The sequence below is a fragment of the Piliocolobus tephrosceles genome, chromosome 16 (genome assembly GCF_002776525.5).
Source record: "Piliocolobus tephrosceles isolate RC106 chromosome 16, ASM277652v3, whole genome shotgun sequence".
Lineage (NCBI taxonomy): Eukaryota > Metazoa > Chordata > Mammalia > Primates > Cercopithecidae > Piliocolobus > Piliocolobus tephrosceles.
Window position 1 is genome coordinate 69,303,817 of NC_045449.1, and position 20,379 is coordinate 69,324,195.

Consider the following 20,379-nt stretch of genomic DNA (forward strand, 5'->3'; position numbering starts at 1 on the left):
GGGATACATATTGTGTGTTTTTGTTTTGTTTTTGTTTGTTTGTTTTCTTGAGACGGAGTCTCGCTCTGTCGCCCAGGCTGGAGTGCAGTGGCCGGATCTCAGCTCACTGCAAGCTCCGCCTCCCAGGTTTATGCCATTCTCCTGCCTCAGCCTCCCGAGTAGCTGGGACTACAGGCGCCTGCCACCATGCCTGGCTAGTTTTTTCTATTTTTTTAGTAGAGACGGGGTTTCACCATGTTAGCCAGGATGGTCCCGATCTCCTGCCCTTGTGATCCGCCTGTCTCGGCCTCCCAAAGTGCTGGGATTACAGGCTTGAGCCACTGCGCCTGGCCTGTTTTTGTTTTTTTTAAGACAGAGTCCTGGTCTGTTGCCCAGGCTGAAGTGCAGTGGCATGATCCCAGCTCACTACAACCTCTGCCTCCCGGGCTCAAGCAATCCTCCCACCTCAGCCCCTAAAGTAGCTGGGACTACAGGCACGCACCACCACACCTGGCTAATTTTTATGTATATTTTGTAGAGATGGAGGTTTGGCCACATTGCCCAAGCTGATCTCAAACTCCTGGACTCAAGCGATCCACCTGCCTTGGCTTCCCAAAGTGCTGGGATTATAGGTATGGACCACTGTGCCCGACCAGGGATAGGGATACATTCTGAGAAATGACTTGTTAGGCGATTTCATCATTGTGCAAACATTGTAGTAGATAATCTTTACATAAACCTAGATGGTACTGTAGCCTACACAGCTAGGCTGTAAACATGTATCATGTGTTACTGTACTGAATATTGTAGACAACTGAAACGCAAATACTATAACACAAACACTGTAACACAAATCACTAGGCGATAGGAATTTTTCAATTCCATTACAGTCTTACAGGATCTCAGTCTATGCAGTCATTGACCGAAACATTAATATGAGGTGCGTGACTATAGTCCCTTTATTCCCACCTCCTCATAGGAACCACCTACTGAGATGTGAGTGAACAGGGCTGTGTTAAAGGACAAGCCGGACAGACTGCATGCTGCCCCGTCCTGGGCGGGAGTGACAGAATCATGCTGTGCAGTCACCTGGGGGCAGGCCGCACAGGAACTGTCGGCATTCCAGCTGTATTCTAAGGACTCCCTCCTGGAGCTTCCTTCCCCTCTGGCCCTCGAAGGAGTACATGCACCTCGTCCTTTGGGCATAGCACTAGGCAATCCACCCTGAGCCAGGCCCAGACCAGGAAGGCAGGGCAATAACCAAAGCTCACCTGACGTTGGCTTTATCCACTCCCATCCCAAAACTAATGGTTGCAACAATTACAGGGACCTTCTCCTCCATCCAGTCGTTCTGCACCAGCGTTCTTTCAGAGGCCTTCAGCCCTGTAAAGGAGGGAAAGATGGAGAAGGGAACTCACATTTCCCTTGGGTTTACCTGGGGTCTATTTTGGGTTTGACACTGTGTGCTAGGCACCTCACAAACCCTGAATATTTCACTTCCCAGCTGTCCGACCTTACATCAGGCACTTAACTTTACTGAGCCTCAGCTGACAGGCACAAAGACCCTAGCCTATGTGTGGCACAGAGCATTTGGCAAAGGTTTGGGATTCAAGCCCAAGCCTGCTGGCCTCCAAAGCCTGTGCTCTTCCTACAACAGCATTACCTTGGCTTGTAAAAACTTATCACCTGCTGCTGGGGAGGCATATACAGCGGGAAGAACTCAGGAGTCACAATTCTCATTTTAGACCTCATTCATGTCTAGACTCGTTTTAGGGGATTTAAGTGAATCACTTTAGCTCTGCCCGAGTATCTGCAATAAGATGGTGGGTCACCTGATAATCAGGATCTGTAAAGAACAAGAGACCCACCAAGAAGCCTCTGAGGGTGAAGAGAACCAAGTGGCCTGGGTGCCCCTTACCTGCATGGTAAGCCTTGGCGTTCACACCCCTGCAGCTGAGCTCTATGGCCAGCTGTTCACAAGCCTCTCTAGTCCTGCAGTAGACAATGCCGCAGCCAGACAACTGAATGGGGAGATGCAGGAAGAAAATAAGCATGGCAAGAACAGAACAATAGGCCCAGTGTAGCGTACCATGCTCTAAAAGCAGCTCTGTGTTCCTTCCCTCGTCAGTTTCAGTCTCCTCTGAGGCAGGACACCCAGTAAGGCTCTCTCACTTTATAAAAAGCAGGACCAGGCTGGTTCATGCCTGTAATCCCAGCACTTTGGGACGCCAAGGTGGGAGGATCACTTGAGGCTAGGAGTTAAGACCAGCCTGGGCAACACGGAGAAACCTCGTCTCTGCTAAAAATACAAAATTGGCTGGGCGTGGTGGCGCATGCCTGTAATCCCAGCTACCTGGGAGCCTGAGGCAGGAGAATTGCTTGAACCTGGGAGGCGGAGGTTGCGGTGAGCCAAGATCGCGCCACTGCACTCCAGCCTGGGCAACAAGAGAGAAACTCCACCTCAAAAAAAAAAAAAAAAAGGCAGGCCAAAAGCTGCTCAAAACTCAACCTGTTTAACTTCTCTGCCTCCTCTTCATGAACTTTGCATGGGTCTGCAGAGGCCTCACACAGAGGGGCTGGCTGCTTGCCTTCCACAGAAGGATCCGGGACAAGGAAACCCTGGTAAGGAGGACAATGCCAGGAAACCAAAGGGACAACTCTTTTTGTGCACGAGTTTTAAGAAGCCTGGCTGAGGCCGGGCGCGGTGGCTCAAGCCTGTAATCCCAGCACTTTGGGAGGCCGAGACGGGCGGATCACAAGGTCAGGAGATCGAGACCATCCTGGCTAACACGGTGAAACCCCGTCTCTACTAAAAATACAAAAAACTAGCCGGGCGAGGTGGCGGCGCCTGTAGTCCCAGCTACTCGGGAGGCTGAGGCAGGAGAATGGCGTGAACCCGGGAGGCGGAGCTTGCAGTGAGCTGAGATCCGGCCACAGCACTCCAGCCCGGGCGACAGAGCGAGACTCCGTCTCAAAAAAAAAAAAAAAAAAAAAAAAAAAAAAAAAAAAAAAAAAAAAAAGAAGCCTGGCTGAGAAAATTAGAAAAAGCAAAGGTCCTAGAAGACCAATCTCCATCTCCATGCTGCATGTCACACCCCACTGCTCTAACAGCTGCTTGGCCTCCACCTCAGTGCCTCACCCCTTTATCAGCCTCCTGTCCAAGAGCCTTAAGGCAGAAGTCCTTCAGGTTCCCATAGGGATCAGAAATCAGTTCCTTGAATTGCACATCATAGAAGAGGTTGGCCCGGAAGCAGGGAGTCTTGAAGATGGCAACTGGTTTCTTCAGGTGCAGGGCAGCAAACACGTCCTCTTGGACCTGTGGGGTGGCTGTGGCTGTCAGAGCCACACAAGGGGCATGTCCCAGGCGGGAGCGCAGGGCACCCAGACGCAAGTAGTCAGGACGAAAGTCATGCCCCCATTGGGAAACACAATGAGCCTCATCCACCACCAAGTAAGACAACAGGTGGCGGGACAGCAGGGAGTTCAGGCTGGGCTGGAAGGAGGAGGAAGCCGCCATCTCCGGGGTGATGTACAGAATCTTGGTCTGGGGCTTTTCTCGCTCCAGGTCAGCAAGCAGCTCCTTCCTTTCCTGTGCAGAGAGCTTTGAGTTCAGGGAACTTACTCGTACCTTTAGGGCTAGCAAGTGGTCCACTTGGTCCTAAGAAAAGAGAAAGGGGCTATAATTGGCCCTCAGGACTCAGGTAAACGTCACTGCAAGTCCCTGGAGGATTTCCCAGTCATAAACTGTGCTCCTCCCACCCTCCACTATGTCTTTTCTTTGCATAGAAGTAGTATAGGCTGAATATCCTTTATCAAATGCTTGGGATCAAAAGTGTTCTAGATTTTGGATATTCCCAGATTTGGGAATATTTGCAGATTGCGTATACATAATGAGATCTCTTGAGGATGAGACCCAAGTCTGAACAGAAAATTCATTTTTTTCATGTATACCTTAAACATATAGCCTAGGTGTAATTTTATATAATATTTTTCATAATTTTGTGCATGAAAAAAGAATTTTGACTGAATTTTGACCGCAGTCCATCACGAGGTCAGAAAGGTATGGAACTTTCCACTTGTGGCGTCATGTCAGCACTAAAATTTTTTGGATTTTGGAGCATTTCGGATTTCAGATTTTTGCATCGGGGATGCTCAACCTTTATGGAAGGTAAAGTGGTTTAGAGGACAGGCTCTGAAGTCAGACAGACTTCAGATTTAGATTCATCCTGGCTCAATCACCACATGCTTGCTGGCTGTTTCTTACCCTCTGAACAATTTATACAATTCTATCTAACAGAATTGTTGTATAACTTAAAATTTACATCTCAAGAGGTGAAATTAATGTATGTAAAGCACTTAGCACAAAGCCTGGGACCTGGTGAACACTCACCAAGTTATTGCTGTTGTTCCCTGTCTCTCTACCTTTCTTCATGGTGGATGACTCTTACCCACACAGCCACACTTCCTCAATTCTGATTCTACCAGCCCATCTGCAGGCCTTAAATAGTCAGAACACCTGTAGAGTAGATGTTAATAGGGTCCCAGCCAGTTTCTCATCTTTTTTTCTGTTTCACATACTGCGCCCTTACCAAAATAAGTAGGACACCAGGGATTCCCCATATCAACTTAGCTATCTATCCATCTGCAACTTCTATCCCAACACCACAAGTGCACATGTGTATATACGTGAGACTGAGTGTATATGTGTGTACAAATACAGTTTCATACTCCTCTGGACAAAAAAACAACAAGGGAGGGTGAAGGACCTCAGAGGAGTCATTCATAACCCCCCAGAGTGATATGCACCAGTGGAGAACACTACATTGGGGAAAAACAGAAACCCAATACAGCAAATGAGATAGGCAAATCATAAAAAACAAGAGGCAGGGGCGGGTGCGGCGGCTCACGCCTGTAATCCCAGCACTCTGAGAGACCCAGGCAGGCAGATCGCTTGAGGTCAGGAGTTTGAGACCAGCTGGCCAACATGGTAAAACCTCATCTCTACCAAAAATACAAAAATCAGCCGGACATGGTGGCATACACCTGTAATCCCAGCTATTTGGGGGGCTGAGGCACAAGAATTCCTTGAAGCCGGAAGGCGGAGGCTGTAGTGAGCCGAGATCGCACCACCACACTTCAGCCTAGGCGACACAGTAAGACTCTGTCTCAAAAAAAGAAGAGAAAAAAGAAAAGAAGAGGCAAAAGACCAATAGAGAAGTGAAATTTCCAGCCTCAAAAAACCTTCCCCGAATCTTTTTGGGCTACCATCTTCGTTGCCCTAAGCCTCACCTGAATCAAAGCAATGAGAGGAGAGACTACAATGGTGATGCCTTTGGCCAACAGAGCAGGGAGCTGATAGCACAGGGATTTTCCTGCCCCTGTGGGCATGCACACAAAAACGTCCTTGTTACCTGCAAAAATACAAGACAACAATACCTCAGTGCTTCCTGCCTTTTCATTGAAGTTGTTGAAAATTAAATGAGAATGTAGGAAAAGTACCTAGCAAAGTGTCTGGCACATGGAAGGGTCTCAATGTAATGCTAATACCCCTCCTGTCCTTTCTATGAAAAAGGCAAGGATCCTGGGAAATTTGGATACATGCCCAAACCATTTCTAGTAATAGTTAAAAACAAGATTTAAAAAGTCTGGGGCAGGTGCAGTGGCTCACGCCTGTAATCCCAGCACTTTGGGAGGCCGAGGCAGGCAGATCACGAGGTCAAGAGTTTGAGACCAGCTTGGCCAACATGGTGAAACCCTGTCTCTACTAAGAATGCAAAAATTAGCCGGGCATGGTGGCACGTGCCTGTAATCACAGCTACTCGGGAGGCTGGGGCAGGAGAATTGCTTGAACCTGGGAGGCGGAGGTTGCAGTGAGCCGAGATCGCACCACTGCGCTCCAGCCTGGGCGACAGGGCAAGACTCTGTCTCGGGGAAAAAAAAAAAAAAAAGAAGTCCAAGTCTGCTGTGATATGGATGATTTAACTAAACAGCCACGAAAGCAGAGTACTGCTAGATGAGTGGGCACATCTGTGTAGACATGGGAGGACATTACTTAGAGAGCTTTTGTTTAGACATGTATCATTAATATTACATTGCTGCTCGCCTCTTGGCAACTTCCATTTGTCACCATATCTCAGGTTTATAACATTATTACTCTTTCCTTCTCTATCTGGGACCTAGGCCACTCAATCTTCAACAAGGGAATTACCTAGAAGGCCAGTGACCAAGTTAAGTTACTACTGCCACCCTCACTGTTGCTGTTCGTTTGTGTGTACAAACGAACAATAATGGGAATCTGAAGTGTCTTCAAAGACCATGTGTAGATCTGGCTATGAACCATAGACCAGCCGGGTGGTTCTGCCATTAAAACTACAAGCTTTGGGCCAGGTGTGGTGGCTCATGCTCGTAATCCCAATACCTTGGGAGGCCGATGTGGGAGGATTGCCTGAGCCCACGATTGGGAGACCAGCCTAAGCAACATGCCAAGACCCTGTGTCTCTAATTAAAACAAATAAATGAAACTACAAGCTTTGGGTGACAACTCTAAAGATTTCCAAATCCAGTTATGGACCAAAGGTGAGGCAGTGCGAAGGATGAGGAGGAGGGTGTTCTGCCGCAGCATTATGGTATAGCCAGCATAAATTTAAAGGAAGGTACCTTGGTAATGTTACCTTTTACTACAGCCATGGTCGCACTCTCCTGTAAAGGCGTCTTAAAAGAGTCAAACCCAAAGACCTTCTTCAGCGTACTCCGGACTCGCCGCTCAGGGTCAAGAGGAAAGGTGGTATGGTGGCTGCTCATCTTAGCCAAGAACAGTGGCCAAAGGTTAAGGCAAAAGTGGTAAAAGGCTGCCACGAGAACCCTCTGTTTTGCTTTAAAAATACAGCTTATTTTTCTGTAACAATTTGCTATGTTACACTTACATAAATTATTTTTAAGTATTAAAGCTGAAAGTGAACTGCCTCAAGCAATACATTCCTGGGTAATTAGTATCTCCACTTTTACGCTCAATGAAAATAAATACATTGAACTATTCCAGGCCACGTAGCACAGAGCTAGAAATCAGATCAAGAGAAGAAACACAAATGTCTTCAGAACAGTTTGGAGAACGGGGAACCGTTTTCCCAAGATCCACCACCTGCTCCTTCTTCTATAAGCGCAACCACGACAACCATTCTTCCACCCCGGGACCCCGACCCCCTTCTCCCTTCTTCCTGAGCCCAAGATCCGCAATTTTCTCTCTTGGCCGGCCGACACCTCCCTCTCTTCACCCTAAGATATCAGAACCGGCCGTGGTCGGCCCAATAATTAAAGGCCCTTACTGGGCCGCTGCAGCTGGCTGGTTCCGGAACTATTCGAAGACCCCCGTACACAAACCCAATTCACAGAAGCCAAAGCGCTGGGAATTAAGCTTTAGCCAGAACCCACACAATCTTATATCCGTCGTGCCGTGATGACGTGCGCGAGCGCCGGCATGAGGGCGGAGCCAGAAGCAGGAAACTGCCGTTTTGGTTGGGCTCCAGTGTGGCGCGGGGTCTCCTGGGATCCGAGAGACCCTGCCTTTCCGCCCGGAAGTCGGCGTCTTTGAGTCATAGGAGTGAGCCACGCCGGGGCAGTGGAATAAGATGGCGGGGAAGAAGAATGTTCTGTCGTCTCTTGCAGTTTACGCGGAAGATTCAGAGCCCGAGTCTGATGGCGAGGCTGGAATCGAGGCGATGGGCAGCGCGGCTGGTAAGGCCCAAGTGGGAAGCTGGGAGAGGGAATCCGGTGTCTGCCCGGAATGCTGTACCCCTCGCTGGGCGGGAGGGAACTAGATGGTCATTGTGCTCCAAGCACCGGACCCCGAAGAATGGCCCGGGGTCCTAGATGAGATAGAGCATTAGAGACTCTGGACTAAGAATGAAGAATCTCCTTTCCATTGTTTCAATTAATCTGCCTAAACTTACTGAAAGTCTCCGTGCTGGTTATAGTGGTGGACAGAGGGATGGACGAAGAGGGAGTGGCTGTTGAGCCACTGCCTGTTCCCCCTGGGCTCGTTGTTTGATGAGGGAGAGCGATGAGTAAAACATACGTGGAAGATGGTAAAGATTGTGTTTGTTAAATTTATAGCTTTTAGTTAAGAATGTGCCCTAACACATCTTGGAGCTTTTAAAAATAAAAACGTATCTGATCCCCAAAGCGAGAGAATCTAATTCGGTAGAACTGGGGTAGGATGTGGGCGTTTGTGAACTTTTTAAGGATCCCGGGTGATTTTTCTTATTTTGTGAGTTTTTAAAGCCTATCGGTGATGTTCTCCTCCTCAGGTTGAGAAGCACAATGTTAGACAATGGAAATAGATTTCTTTGGGAGAATAGAGAACAAGTTACCTAACAACATACCTGGACCTTAGCTTCCTCATCTGGAAAGTGAAGGGGATTGGATTAGGTTAGGTACTTTCATGTTTTGTGATTTTGTGGGGTCTCTTCCAGTCAGAAAGTTCTCTGATAGTTTGCTGTAAACACTATAGTGTTCGCTTAGTGTTTATAGCATTAGAAACAGAATTTAGTACTTGGTTTTGTTCTCTGACCTTGTAAAGATTTTATTCACTAAATAATGCCCTTCTCAGAGAGCCGAATCTGGGCCTATTGTCACTTAACATGAGATTTAGGTTCCCCTTGTATCTTCAGAGATAGTCTTGGCCACTCAAATCTCTAGACATTTTTTCTTACATTGTAACTCTTGATTTTTTTTTTTTCTTGCTTTTTTTTTGTTTGTTTTTTAACCTTTCAGAAGAGAAAGGCGGATTGGTATCTGATGCCTATGGGGAGGATGACTTTTCTCGTCTAGGGGGTGATGAAGATGGTTATGAAGAAGAAGAGGATGAGAACAGTAGACAGTCGGTAGGTAAATCTCCCAGATCCAGAGCTACTGAAAACACAATTTCATTTGTCAGATTTTGGAACTGTGCCAACAGTGTTCCATTTCATGGCTAGCTTCATCCCTTGCTCTCCACTTTTGTTTTAGTATTAGTGGAAGAAACTGGGTTGGATAACAGTTCTGTTTGAAAATTTATTTTCACATGGATCTTTTTTTATTAATCTTTGAGTTGAAATTTGGGGGGAAAGATAGTGGATTATTTTATTTAACCCAGATATCAACGGGTGTTTTATGTTGATTTTTCCCAGTTTAAATTATTTACTCCATTTATAGCAGGCATTCATCGTAATTGGTGTATCATTTATATCTACAATCAACTCTGCATTGTTTTTAATCTTGGTTGGGGCTCATTTAAATTTTGTCAGTTTATTAACAAGATAAGAAAGGAAAATTCGTTTTCACCTGCTTTTTCTTCTTTTCTTTTTTTTTTTTTTTTTGAGGTAGGGTCTCACTCTGCTGCCCAGATTGGAGTGTAGTGGTGTGATCATAGATAGTTCACTCCTGCCTTGAACTCCTGGGCTCAAGTGATCCTCCCACCTCAGCCTCCCCAGTAGCTGGGACTACAGGTGGGCACCACCATGCCTAGCTGACTTATTATTAATATTATTATTTTGTTGGAATCTTGCTCTGTCGGCCATGCCAGGATGCAGTGGTGCGATCTTGGCTCACTGCACCCTCCGCCTCCCAGGTTCAAGCGATTCTCCTGCCTCAGCCTCCTGAATAGCTGGGATTACAGGCACCTGCCACCACGCCCAGCTAATTTTTGTATTTTTTGTAAAGGTGGGGTTTCACCATGTTGGCCAGTCTGGTCTCTAACTCCTGACCTCAGGTGATCCACCCACCTCATCCTTCCAAAGTGCTGGGATTACAGGCGTGAGCCACTGCACCCGGCCAATTTTTTAAATTTTTTAAAAATTTTTTTGTAGAGACGACGTTTCACTATGTTTCCCAGTCTGGTCTCAAACTGGCCTCAAGCGATTCCCTGCCTCACCCTCCCAAAGTGCTGGGATTACAGGTGTGAGCCACCATGCCTGGCCTTCTTTTTTTTTTTTTTGAGACGGAGTCTTGCTCTGTCACCCAGGCTGGAGTGCAGTGGCCGGATCTCAGCTCACTGCAAGCTCCGCCTCCCGGGTTTACGCCCTTCTCCTGCCTCAGCCTCCCAAGTAGCCGGGACTACAGGCGCCCACCACCTCGCCCGGCTAGTTTTTTGTATTTTTTAGTAGAGATGGGGTTTCACCATGTTAGCCAGGATGGTCTCGATCTGCTGACCTCGTGATCTGCCCGTCTCAGCCTCCCAAAGCGCTGGGATTACAGGCTTGAGCCACCGCGCCTGGCCCTGGCCTTCTTCTTTCTTGACATTTTACTTGGCACTTTTTATTAATGATGCCCTTAGATCTTGATCACAAATCTTGCCTGAAATTCAGTAGGTGCTGGAGAAAGGAGAATCTGTGCTATTATTAACAAGAAAGGTTTTAGACACATAATCACCTGAGCAGCATGAGTCAGAATTTAAGTTTGCAGAAAACGCAAAGAAATTGAGACTGGTTCTTAGCACTAGACACGCAGAGTTGAGTCTCGATGTCGAATCTGACTACTTAGCAACAGTTTTAATTGAAACACTTAAAATATATTATTTGTTTGAATTTTTTGTTACATGTTGGTATGTAAATGTTAGCATTAAAATTCATTCCAGCCAAGCAGGATGACTCACACCTGTAATCCCAGCACTTTGGGAGGCTGAGGTGGGCAGATCATGAGGTCAGGAGATCAAGACCATTCTGGCCAACATGGTGAAACCCCGTCTCTACTAAAAATACAAAAATTAGCTGGGCATGGTGGCACGCACCTGTAGTCCCAGCTACTCGGGAGGCTGAGGCAGGAGAATAGCTTGAACCCGGGAGGCGGAGGTTGCAGTCAGCCGAGATCACGCCATTGCACTCCAGCCTGGATGACAGAGCCAGACTCTATCTCAAAAAAAAAAAAAAAAAATTATTTCCACAACAAACAGAAATGCGTTTTGTACATTATGCATTTTGGGAGATACTTTTATGCCTTTAGCCCCATCCGTTAATTTTCTTTTTTTTTTTTTTTGAGACGGAGTCTCGCTCTGTCGCCCAGGCTGGAGTGCAGTGGCCGGATCTCAGCTCACTGCAAGCTCCAGCTCCCGGGTTCACGCCATTCTCCTGCCTCAGCCTCCCCAGTGGCTGGGATTACAGGCGCCGCCACCTCGCCCGGCTAGTTTTTTTTGTATTTTTTAGTAGAGACGGGGTTTCACCTTGTTCGCCAGGATGGTCTCGATCTCCTGACCTCGTGATCCGCCCGTCTCGGCCTCCCAAAGTGCTGGGATTACAGGCTTGAGCCACCGCGCCCGGCCAGCCCCATCCATTAATACTGATAATTCAGAGTTGACTGAAATTATTCAGAAAAGTTTTGCAAGTTGTTTTCTGACTTTTCTGAAGTACACACGTTCTGGCTTAATATTCATAACTCTTTAGTACATTTGCATAATGTGTTTTTGAAGTGTTTCATATTTGCTTTGCTTAGAATTTTCATCATGTTTAAGCTTCATTTCATATTTTAGTAAAATCCTCTCATCAGCTCTTATTGTAGAGATTCTGAAATGTGATTGTATTTGAGCTCCATCTCTGTTTATTTGGCATGGCTGATTTCATTTTAAGGAGATTATGGAGATTGCGTTTAAAGCCTTGGACTCACTGGCACCTTACAGGACAGTTAAGTCTCCATATCATCAGTCTAGTTTGTTCAAATCTCGAGTGGTATTTATATTAATATATGGAGTGCTCTGTAACATTTGGGCTGAAGTGTAGCTTTGTTGAAAATAGCAGTTTCAAATGAAACCATTTTTTCCTGGGTATTTAGTTAAAGGATTCTGTGGATTGGGAGTGTTCTGGGTAGTGAAGGTGACATGGATTTAGCCAGCTAATAAGGTAGCTGGTCCAGCATCTGCTCCTGACCTTTGACCTTCATAGCATCAGCGTTAGTGTTCAGTGGAATGGCGGGCTCACTTTGGAGAATGTCTTACCATTTGTGATCCTTTGTGTCAGGCTGACCTCATTTGGATAAGGAACAGGACTGGGTAGAATCGGTCTTTGGCAGTTCTGGGAGCACTTGGGTGGAGGCAGAGCCCACTCAACTGGGACTCCTGAAAGGTTGGGCATTGCCCTTTAGTCCTGCCTTTCCCAGGTCACTTGCTCTGGTCATTTGATGCCTACCTTCCTGTGTTGATGTTAGTGCAAATGCTGGTTGTGCTGTGATATAGCTGTGTGTGAGCCTTGGCACTTGGCGTTGAACAGTGTTACAGTAGGTCTGAGTCTGAGGTACATATGTATAAGAAAAACAAAGAAGGCTCATAATCCTGGTTTGAAATAACTGATAATTCAGTGGAAACATGATGCCTGTTTTATTGTGTGGCCTGATCTTACTCTTTCCTGAAACATATTGCAATCTTTCTCCATTTTTATGTATGTGATTTTTAACTCGGGCATCTTCATTGATGTGGACTGTCTCACCACTAGAGTAACTTGACTTTGAGCTGCTGATGCTTTTTTGGTTTTTTTCCCCCCCAGAATACCTCTTTTTCCCCTTATTTTTCTCTGGTTCTGAGTTATATGGTAGGGAGGGATTCTTGGTGGGATGACCCCAGCTGGGTAAATGGGCTGTTTGCTGCAGCCTCTAGTTATGCATGTGAGACTCCTCAGGCCCGCTCCTTTAAGCTTAATCCTCTAAATTCTTTGTCTTGTAGGAAGATGACGATTCAGAGACTGAAAAACCTGAGGCTGATGACCCAAAGGTATTTGGTGTTGGCTGTGGTGGGTGGCTGGATGCAAACAAGGTGTTTGAACATTATGGCTCAGTTTGTATGCCTGGTCAAGATCTGTCCCACTGACAAACTGTGCAACTGTGTGGACATTTTCTGGGATAAAATAAACTATAAAGAAAGAACCTGGAGACGACTCGGGAATGAACAAATCCTGAGACACATTGGATTTCCAGCCTTTCAGATTGTGCCATATCTCCTGACTAGAAAGGCGAGAGGCATGGCTGAGTCCAACAACCCACTTGCATTCTGCATCCCAGGTGGGGCTTTAAGTGTCTCTGCCCTGCAGGTGGATTAGTCTGTTTCTAGACTCGGAAAGGTGTAAAGGCCGCCTCGCGTGCTTTGGGTTCTCTTTAGTCATCTAGAAGTGAACAACAGGCTATAAGAAGGTCAGACCAAAATGAGGCCTCTCCCCAGCTCTCGGGGATGGTGGGTCTAATTCTCATTTTCCCGGGGGTGTGTCCATCCACTTTTGGGCAAGCTGTGCGGAATGGTCTTTTTCAGAACAACATAACTATTCTCATAGTTCCATCCTAGTAGCAGCCAAGAGTAGTTTGTAGCAATTCCTATCACATTCCTTAATGATCTGTCGTGAAGGTTAAGACACCCTTGTGTTGGTTAAGCTGCTGTGCTGTGCATTGGCCATTAGAAATGTGTACTTGTTGAAGAGTCATTTCTTTATGAGGAAAAACTTCCCCCCTGCCCATGCCCCCAAAGAAAAAGACTTAATTCTATCACTCTAGACCTCCGGGGAATAAGGACCACGTTTTGCAGTTAAAAACTGCTTTGAGGCCAGGCGCGGTGGCTCACGCCTGTAATCCCAGCACTTTGGGAGGCCGAGGTGGGCGGATCACTTGAGGTCAGGAGTTCAAGACCAGCCTAGCCAGTATGGCGAAACCCCTTCTCTACTAAAAATATAAAAATTAACTGGTGAGACTGGTGGGTGATGCGCACCTGTGATCCTAGCTACTGGGGAAGCTGAGGCATGAGAATTACTTGAACCCGGGAGGCAGAGGTTGCAGTGAGCCAAGATCTGCCAATGCACTCCAACCTGGGCAACAGAATAAGCATCTGTCTCAGAAAAAAAAAAAAAAAAAAAAAAACTGCTTGGAAACCAGCTGTAACTTTCAAGATGACCTAATAAAATTTAGGAGATGTATGCCAAATTATAATCTAAAACAGTAATATACTTGAAAATATGGTGTGAGCTGTTCCATATTTGAGCTGATTCTGTTATTGGATAGAACTGTGTGTAGCCACTAAAATCATGACAGGTTGTGAGTGAGAAAGGTAAGAGTGTGTTTTACCAAGAAAGAAAGTTTTGGCATGAGCATGCAGGAGGGAAAAAAAAGAACCCCTGAAAACTGTAGATGCAACCTACTTTCTATGCTGAGTGAAAAACCTGAAACCCAGGCCAAAGAACTCGCCCTGCCTGAGAACTGGCAAGATGGTATGGGCAGACCCATGGCCCCATAGTTCAAAGTCAGTCACAGCTCTGCTCGGGCTTTCAGAACGAAAACACTCAGTAGTGATAGTCTTATCTGTCCTAATATTTAGGGTATATAGGACTTGGAGCCTGCATGGAAAACATGCTCAGGGAGCCATTAAGTGTTTGGGTTTCGGTTGTGGAGGGAAAGGAGGATGTGGGTCCTAGAGTCTTTCTGGGTACAGTTGCATCTTTTTCTTAGGGCTGGAAGGCCTCCTGGGGAAGTTGGCTGGAGAGAAGGGTACATACACTTAACGGTCACCCCTTCTAAAATCCTGTGATACAGGCATCAGATCCTTGGGGAAATGACATGGCTTTGTGAGTCAAGGTAAGGGCCACATGAAACACAAAACAGACTTGACTACTGTCTGATAGCAGTCACTAAAGAACGAGGTGGGAGGGACCCAGAAAAGGTGAAGCTGGGAAGATTGTGGAAATACCTTTTGTGCTTAGGCTTCCCTTCTCAGCCCCACATCATGGCTGACAGCCCCGTCGTTCCTGCCTGCTCCCTGACTGATGTGCTTCGCTGTTCCTCATTCACTCCTGTGCATTTGAAGTCTTACTGTGGAATGAAAAGTTTTCATGGAATAATTTCCATTCCTCTTGAGGAGCCCTCAGAAATCAGAAAAAATCCAACCCTCAAAGTCACTTGATTTAGTTCTTTTGGAGGGTGATGGAGAAGGATTTAGATAGAGCTTGCCAGCTTCAGTGTTCTCCAATCCCCAGTGGCTGCCAGGCCTTTAGGAGTCCTCGTGTCTTCTCCAAGGACTACAAATGATCCCCAGCATGAATCTTCTGTGATACTCTTATCTTACTCCTGGCCCTGTCATCTTTCTGCTTGAGCTGGCCTCAGACTGTCTTCCACATAGCATATACCTGAAATCCAGAGCTCTCTGGCACATTTACATTTTATTTTTATTTATTTTATTTTATTTATTTATTTTTTTGAGACAGTCTTGCTCTGTCGCTCAGGCTGGAGTGCATGGTGTGATCTCGGCTCACTGTAGCCTCCGCCTCCTGGGTTCAAGTGATTCTCCTATCTCAGCTTCCTGAGTAGCTGGGATTACAGGTGTGAGCTGCCACGCCCAGCTAATTTTTTGTATTTTTAATAGAGACAGGGTTTCACCATGTTGGCCAGGCTGGTCTTGAACTCATGGCTTCAAGTGATAGGCCTGCCTTAGCCTCCCAAAGTGCTGGGATTACAGGCATGAGCCACTGTGCCCAGCCCACATTTTTAAAAATTGATGTGTAACAATATTTTTTACATTAAAAACTCTTAATTTTGAACATTCTGCTTTAAGCATGTGAAGTTTTTTGGGTTTTTTTTGTTTGTTTTTTCAGATGGAGTCTCACTTTGTCACGTAGGCTAGAGTGCGGTGGCGCCATCATAGCTTACTGTGGCCACAACCTGCCAGGCTTAATTAATCCTCCCACCTCAGCCTCCCAAACAGCTGGGACTACAGGTGTGTGCCATCACACTTGGCAATTTTTTTTGTTTTTTGTTGAGAGAAAGGGTTTTGCCATGTTGCGCCGGCTGGTCTTGAACTCCTGGGCTCAAGCAGTCTGCTGACATTGGCTTCCCAAAGTGCTGGGATTACAGGTGTGAGCCACCAGGCCCACTGCACATGAACATACGAAGTTTCTGACAATAGAATATGTTACAAGTGTGGATCTGCGTTAGAAGTGTTGTTTATTTTAACAATTAGATTACTGTCATAATTGTCGTGTCCACTAGATGGCATTCTCCTTTCTACTTTGGTTTTTTGTTGGGTTTTTTTGTTTTGTTTTTGAGTAGGAGTTTCGCTCTTGTTGCCCAGGCTGGAGTGCAGTGGTGCAATCTTGTCTCACTACAACCTCTGCCTCCCAGATTCAAGCGATTCTCCTGCCTCAGCCTCCTGAGTAGCTGGGATTACAGACACATGCCATGTCGCCCAGCTAATTTTTGTATTTTTAGTAGAGACGGGGTTTCGCCATGTTGGCCAGGATGGTCTTGATCTCCTGACCTCGTTATCTGCCCACCTCAGCCTCCCAAAGTGCTGAGATTACAGGCGTGAGCCAACACGCCCGGCCTCTGCTTTGGTTTTTTAAGATCTTTTAATTTTTTTTCAGTAGTTCTCAAAACATTACACAATTAAAAATTGAAGATCTCAGAGTTTTTGTTCATTTTGGTTTCGTCTATGATGTTTACTATTTTATAAGTCAAAACTGAGAAAATTTTAAATTATTTATTTTAAAATAACAAACCCGGGCCAGCCATAGTGACTCGTGCCTGTAATTGCAGCACTTTGGGAGGCCAAGGTAGGCAGATTTATTGAGCCCAGGAGTTTGAGACCAACCTGGGCAACGTGATAAAACCCCATCTCTATAAAAAATGCAAAAATTAGCCGGGTGTGGCGGTGCATGCCTCTGGTCCCAGCTACTCAAGAGGCTGAGGTGGGAGGATCACTTGAGCCTGGGAGGTAGAGGTTGCAGTGAGCTGTGATCTTGTCACTGCACTCCAGCCTGGGTGACAGACTGAGACCTTGTCTCAAACAAACCTATTACGTATTAACATAAGTAACATTTTTAGAAAAACTAAGTATTTCCCAAAAAATGTTAATGCAAAGAGTGGCACTGTGTCACCATTTTACAAATCTTTAGTGTCTGGCTTAATAGAATATGACTGGGTATGTATAAATGCTTTTACATTCAGGTCATTATAGGTATTCTTCTTTGATACTTTATCAGAACTCAACAGGTAATAGTTTCCTTGAAAGATTAGTTATATCATGGAATGTGAACCCTTACCAGTGAACTTTGTATTCTGCTTCCCTAAAATCCACTGGTCTGTCTTGCCCTTTGAATGGGTCTTTTACCCATACATGATTTTATATCATCAGGCACTGGTGATTTGAAAATGGATGGTTTACCGAGTTATACAGATCTTAATGTTGACACGTTTTGTTCTGTGGTATCAAAAAAGTAGCATTTTTTAGTGACGTAACTGATCTCATCGGAAAATCATTAAATGTTAGAAACCTTTTAGCAAGCCCACAATAAGGAGCAACACATTTTTCTTTTTTTTTTTTTTTCTTTTTTTTTGAGACGGAGTCTCGCTCTGTCGCCCAGGCTAGAGTGCAGTGGCGTGATCTTGGCTCACTGCAAGCTCCACCTCCTAGGTTCGCACCATTCTCCTACCTCAGCCTCCCTAGCAGCTGGGACTATAGGTGCCCGCCACCGCACCCAGCTAATTTTTTTTTTTTTTTTTGGTAGAGACGGGATTTCACTGTGTTAGCCAGGATGATCTCGATCTCCTGACCTCAGGTGATCCGCCCGCCTCGGCCTCCCAAAGTGCTGGGATTACAGGTGTGAGCCATCGCACCCGGCCACACATTTTTCAAGATAATGTGTTTCTAATAATTTTTGTTTGAAAACTTGAGTTTTATCATTTTCAATATATACTATCAGAGCTTTCCTTGAAGTAACAGGCTTTCGTCTTGAGAAAATGTCTGCCAAATAACCAAGTCTAGATAACTAGTTTGTCATTCTTTCAAATATAAATGGTGTTTCCTGAAGAAAAATGCCAGTTCAACTGGTAACTGAAGTAATCACAAATGGTAGTCCGTCCTTTTCCGTGGCTTCAGTAACCTGAGGTCAGCTGCAGTCTGAAAATGTTAACATGCAGTAAGCTATTTTGAGAGAGAATTCACATTCACGTAGCTTTTATTACAGTATATCTTTCTAATTATTGTTGTTAATCTCTTACTAGTTTATAAATTAAACTTTATCATAGATATGTATGTATAGGGAAAAAACATAGTATGTGTAGGGCTAGTACTATCAGAGGTTCCAGGCATCTACTGGGAGTCTTGGAACGTATAACCCAGGGATAAGGGGGCATTGCTGTGTGTACTTTTCCCTGAGACATTTATCTGACTTTGTTATGCCTCAGAGGTATTTATGCATGCCTCTCATGTCAGTGCCCAAAATATTAAGGAGATGTATTTTCCAATGTCAAGATGTCAGAAAACTAATCATTTTTACTGTTCTGGCAGAACTTTTTTTTTTTTTTTGAGACACTCTCTTGCCCAAGCTGAAGTGCAGTGGCACAATCTCGGCTCGCTGCAACCTCTGCCTTCCAGGTTCAAGCGATTCTCCTGCCTCAGCTTCCTGAGTAGCTGGGACTACAGGCACGCGCCACCGTGGCTGGCTCATTTTTGTCTTTTTAGTAGAGACAGGGTTTCACCATGTTGGCCATGCTGGTCTCGAACTCCTGACCTCGTGATCGCCCTCCTCAGCCTCCCAAAGTGCTGGGATTACAGACGTCGTGAGCCACCACGCCCGGCCTATGGCAGACAGTTCTTAAGTGAAACTGGCTTTTTTTTAAAAAACTAAGTTTCGCTTTGTTGCCCATGCTGGAGTGCAGTGGTGCAATCTCAGCCCACTGCAACCTTCACCTCCCAGCGATTCTCCTGCCTCAGCTTCCCGAGTAGCTGGGATTACAGTCATGTACCACCATGCCTGGCTAATTTTTGTATTTTGTTTTTTTGTAGAGTTGGGGTTTCACCATGTTGGTGAGACTGGTCTGGAACTCCTGGCCTCAAGTGATGTGCCCACCTCAGCCTCTCAAAGTGCTGGGATTACAGGCATGGGAATCCCATGGGATTGCACCCAGCCGTTTTTTTTAAATCAACTGAGCATATAATGACTACGGCTACAGTTTAGTACTGCCGCCTCAATTTGTTCTAAAGTTTAGCGGTTTACCCACCATTGCTTGTGCAAATGTCAACACGATGAAAAAGACAAAATAATGACTTAAAACAGTTTTGACTTTGCAGACCCCTTAGAAAAACTACAGTTATTCTAAAACGGAAATCATGGGTCAGTGATTCAATAGTTGTTTGAGAACTGTTTTTATTGCTCTGAAAATGTCTGTTAAGTTGTTAGCCTTATGGGGTCTTGAGCCATTTTGAGGATGGGTTGTATTCAGAGTGAGATGATTCAGCCCTGGCATAGTGGGGAGGAGTTCAAACTCTGGAATGAGACCAGGGTTTTCTTGGGGAAGTCCCTTAACCTCAGTTTTTCTCATCAGGAAAATAATCATCCTGAAATCTGTCTCATTGATTTTACAAGGTTCAACTAAGTAAAAGTAAAACGCAGCTGTCCCTCACTATCTGTGGACCCCCCGCCAGATGCTCAAGTCTCTGGTATAAAATGGTGTAGTATTTGCATTTAGCCTTGGGAATCCTTCTGTATACTTTAAATCATCTTATACTACTTGATATAATGTAACTGCTTTGTAACTAGTTGTTAGACTGTGGTGTTTAGGGAATAATGACACAAGCAAAAAAGTCTGACATGGTCAGCACAGACGCGATTACACACACGCGCGCACACACACACACTCTTTCAACTGGAGGTGGGTTTTGGCCATGGATTCGAAACCACGGATCCAGCGGGCTGGCTGCGCTCGGCTCAGTATGTCGGGCGTGTCTTTGTTCAGTAGCATTGGCTGAACTGACCTTCGTTTCCAGTTCCTCCTGTGCACACTTCCCAGGGTGGTCACACCATGTCGTCGGCCTGTTTTGGAAGAGCAGATTCCATGTTTTAAACTGGAGTGCGCTCAGAGAAGAGCAGTCATAAAGATGAGTCAAGATGAGGGGACTCAAAAGCACATCACCTGAGGAAAAGGTAGAGCTGGAAGAGAGAAGACTCGGGAAAAGCCGGGGTTGCGCTCAGGTGTCTGAAGGTCTGCTGAGGGAAAGGCTAAGGCAGCCTGAGGCAGACCGGAAGCTGCGCGTAGAATTCCACAGTTTACCTTCACATAACAAAGGACCTTTTGTGATCTCTGGCCAAAAGTGGTTGAGCTGTTTCATAAGGTAGTGAGCTCCCTGTCTCTAGAGGTTTTTCAGGGAAGTTTTTTGTGGTTTTTTGTTGTTGTTGTTAGTTTTCTTTGGGACGGAGTCTCACTCTGTCGTCCAGGCTGGAGTGCAGTGCCATGATCTTGGCTCACTGCAAGCTCCGCCTCCCAGGTTCATGCCATTCTCCTGCCTCAGCCTCCCTACTAGCTGGGACTACAGGCGCCCGCCACCATGCCTGGCTAATTTTTTGTATTTTTAGTAGAGACGGGGTTTTACCGTATTAGCCAGGATGGTCCTGATCTTCTGACCTCGTGATCCAC

At 45.8% G+C, this 20,379-nt stretch overlaps 2 protein-coding genes across 7 annotated transcripts in view; one reads left to right on the plus strand and one right to left on the minus strand.

Annotated features, from left to right (window-relative positions):
• Positions 1 to 7,426, minus strand: part of RECQL5 (RecQ like helicase 5) — a 45,202-nt gene extending 37,776 nt beyond the window's left edge. The window contains exons 1-6 of one of the 2 annotated variants that reach the window (XM_023211800.2): positions 7,261 to 7,426; positions 6,651 to 6,794; positions 5,269 to 5,390; positions 3,119 to 3,637; positions 1,898 to 2,000; positions 1,251 to 1,362 (exon numbers count right to left, since the gene is read on the minus strand). In XM_023211800.2, the coding sequence (XP_023067568.1) occupies positions 1,251 to 1,362; positions 1,898 to 2,000; positions 3,119 to 3,637; positions 5,269 to 5,390; positions 6,651 to 6,780 (986 nt within the window). In that variant the 5' untranslated portion in view covers positions 6,781 to 6,794; positions 7,261 to 7,426. Of the gene's footprint in view, positions 1 to 1,250; positions 1,363 to 1,897; positions 2,001 to 3,118; positions 3,638 to 5,268; positions 5,391 to 6,650; positions 6,838 to 7,260 lie in introns of those variants that run through there. The other variant, XM_031934390.1, reaches the window with a different exon arrangement.
• SAP30BP (SAP30 binding protein) overlaps positions 7,350 to 20,379 on the plus strand; it is a 43,544-nt gene continuing 30,514 nt past the window's right edge. For 2 of the 5 annotated variants that reach the window (XM_023211801.1, XM_023211802.1), the window contains exons 1-3: positions 7,350 to 7,710; positions 8,749 to 8,858; positions 12,659 to 12,706. In XM_023211801.1, the coding sequence (XP_023067569.1) occupies positions 7,605 to 7,710; positions 8,749 to 8,858; positions 12,659 to 12,706 (264 nt within the window). In that variant the 5' untranslated portion in view covers positions 7,350 to 7,604. The remainder of the gene's footprint in view (positions 7,711 to 8,748; positions 8,859 to 12,658; positions 12,707 to 20,379) is intronic. The other 3 variants (XR_002731554.2, XR_002731553.3, XM_023211803.1) reach the window with 3 other exon arrangements.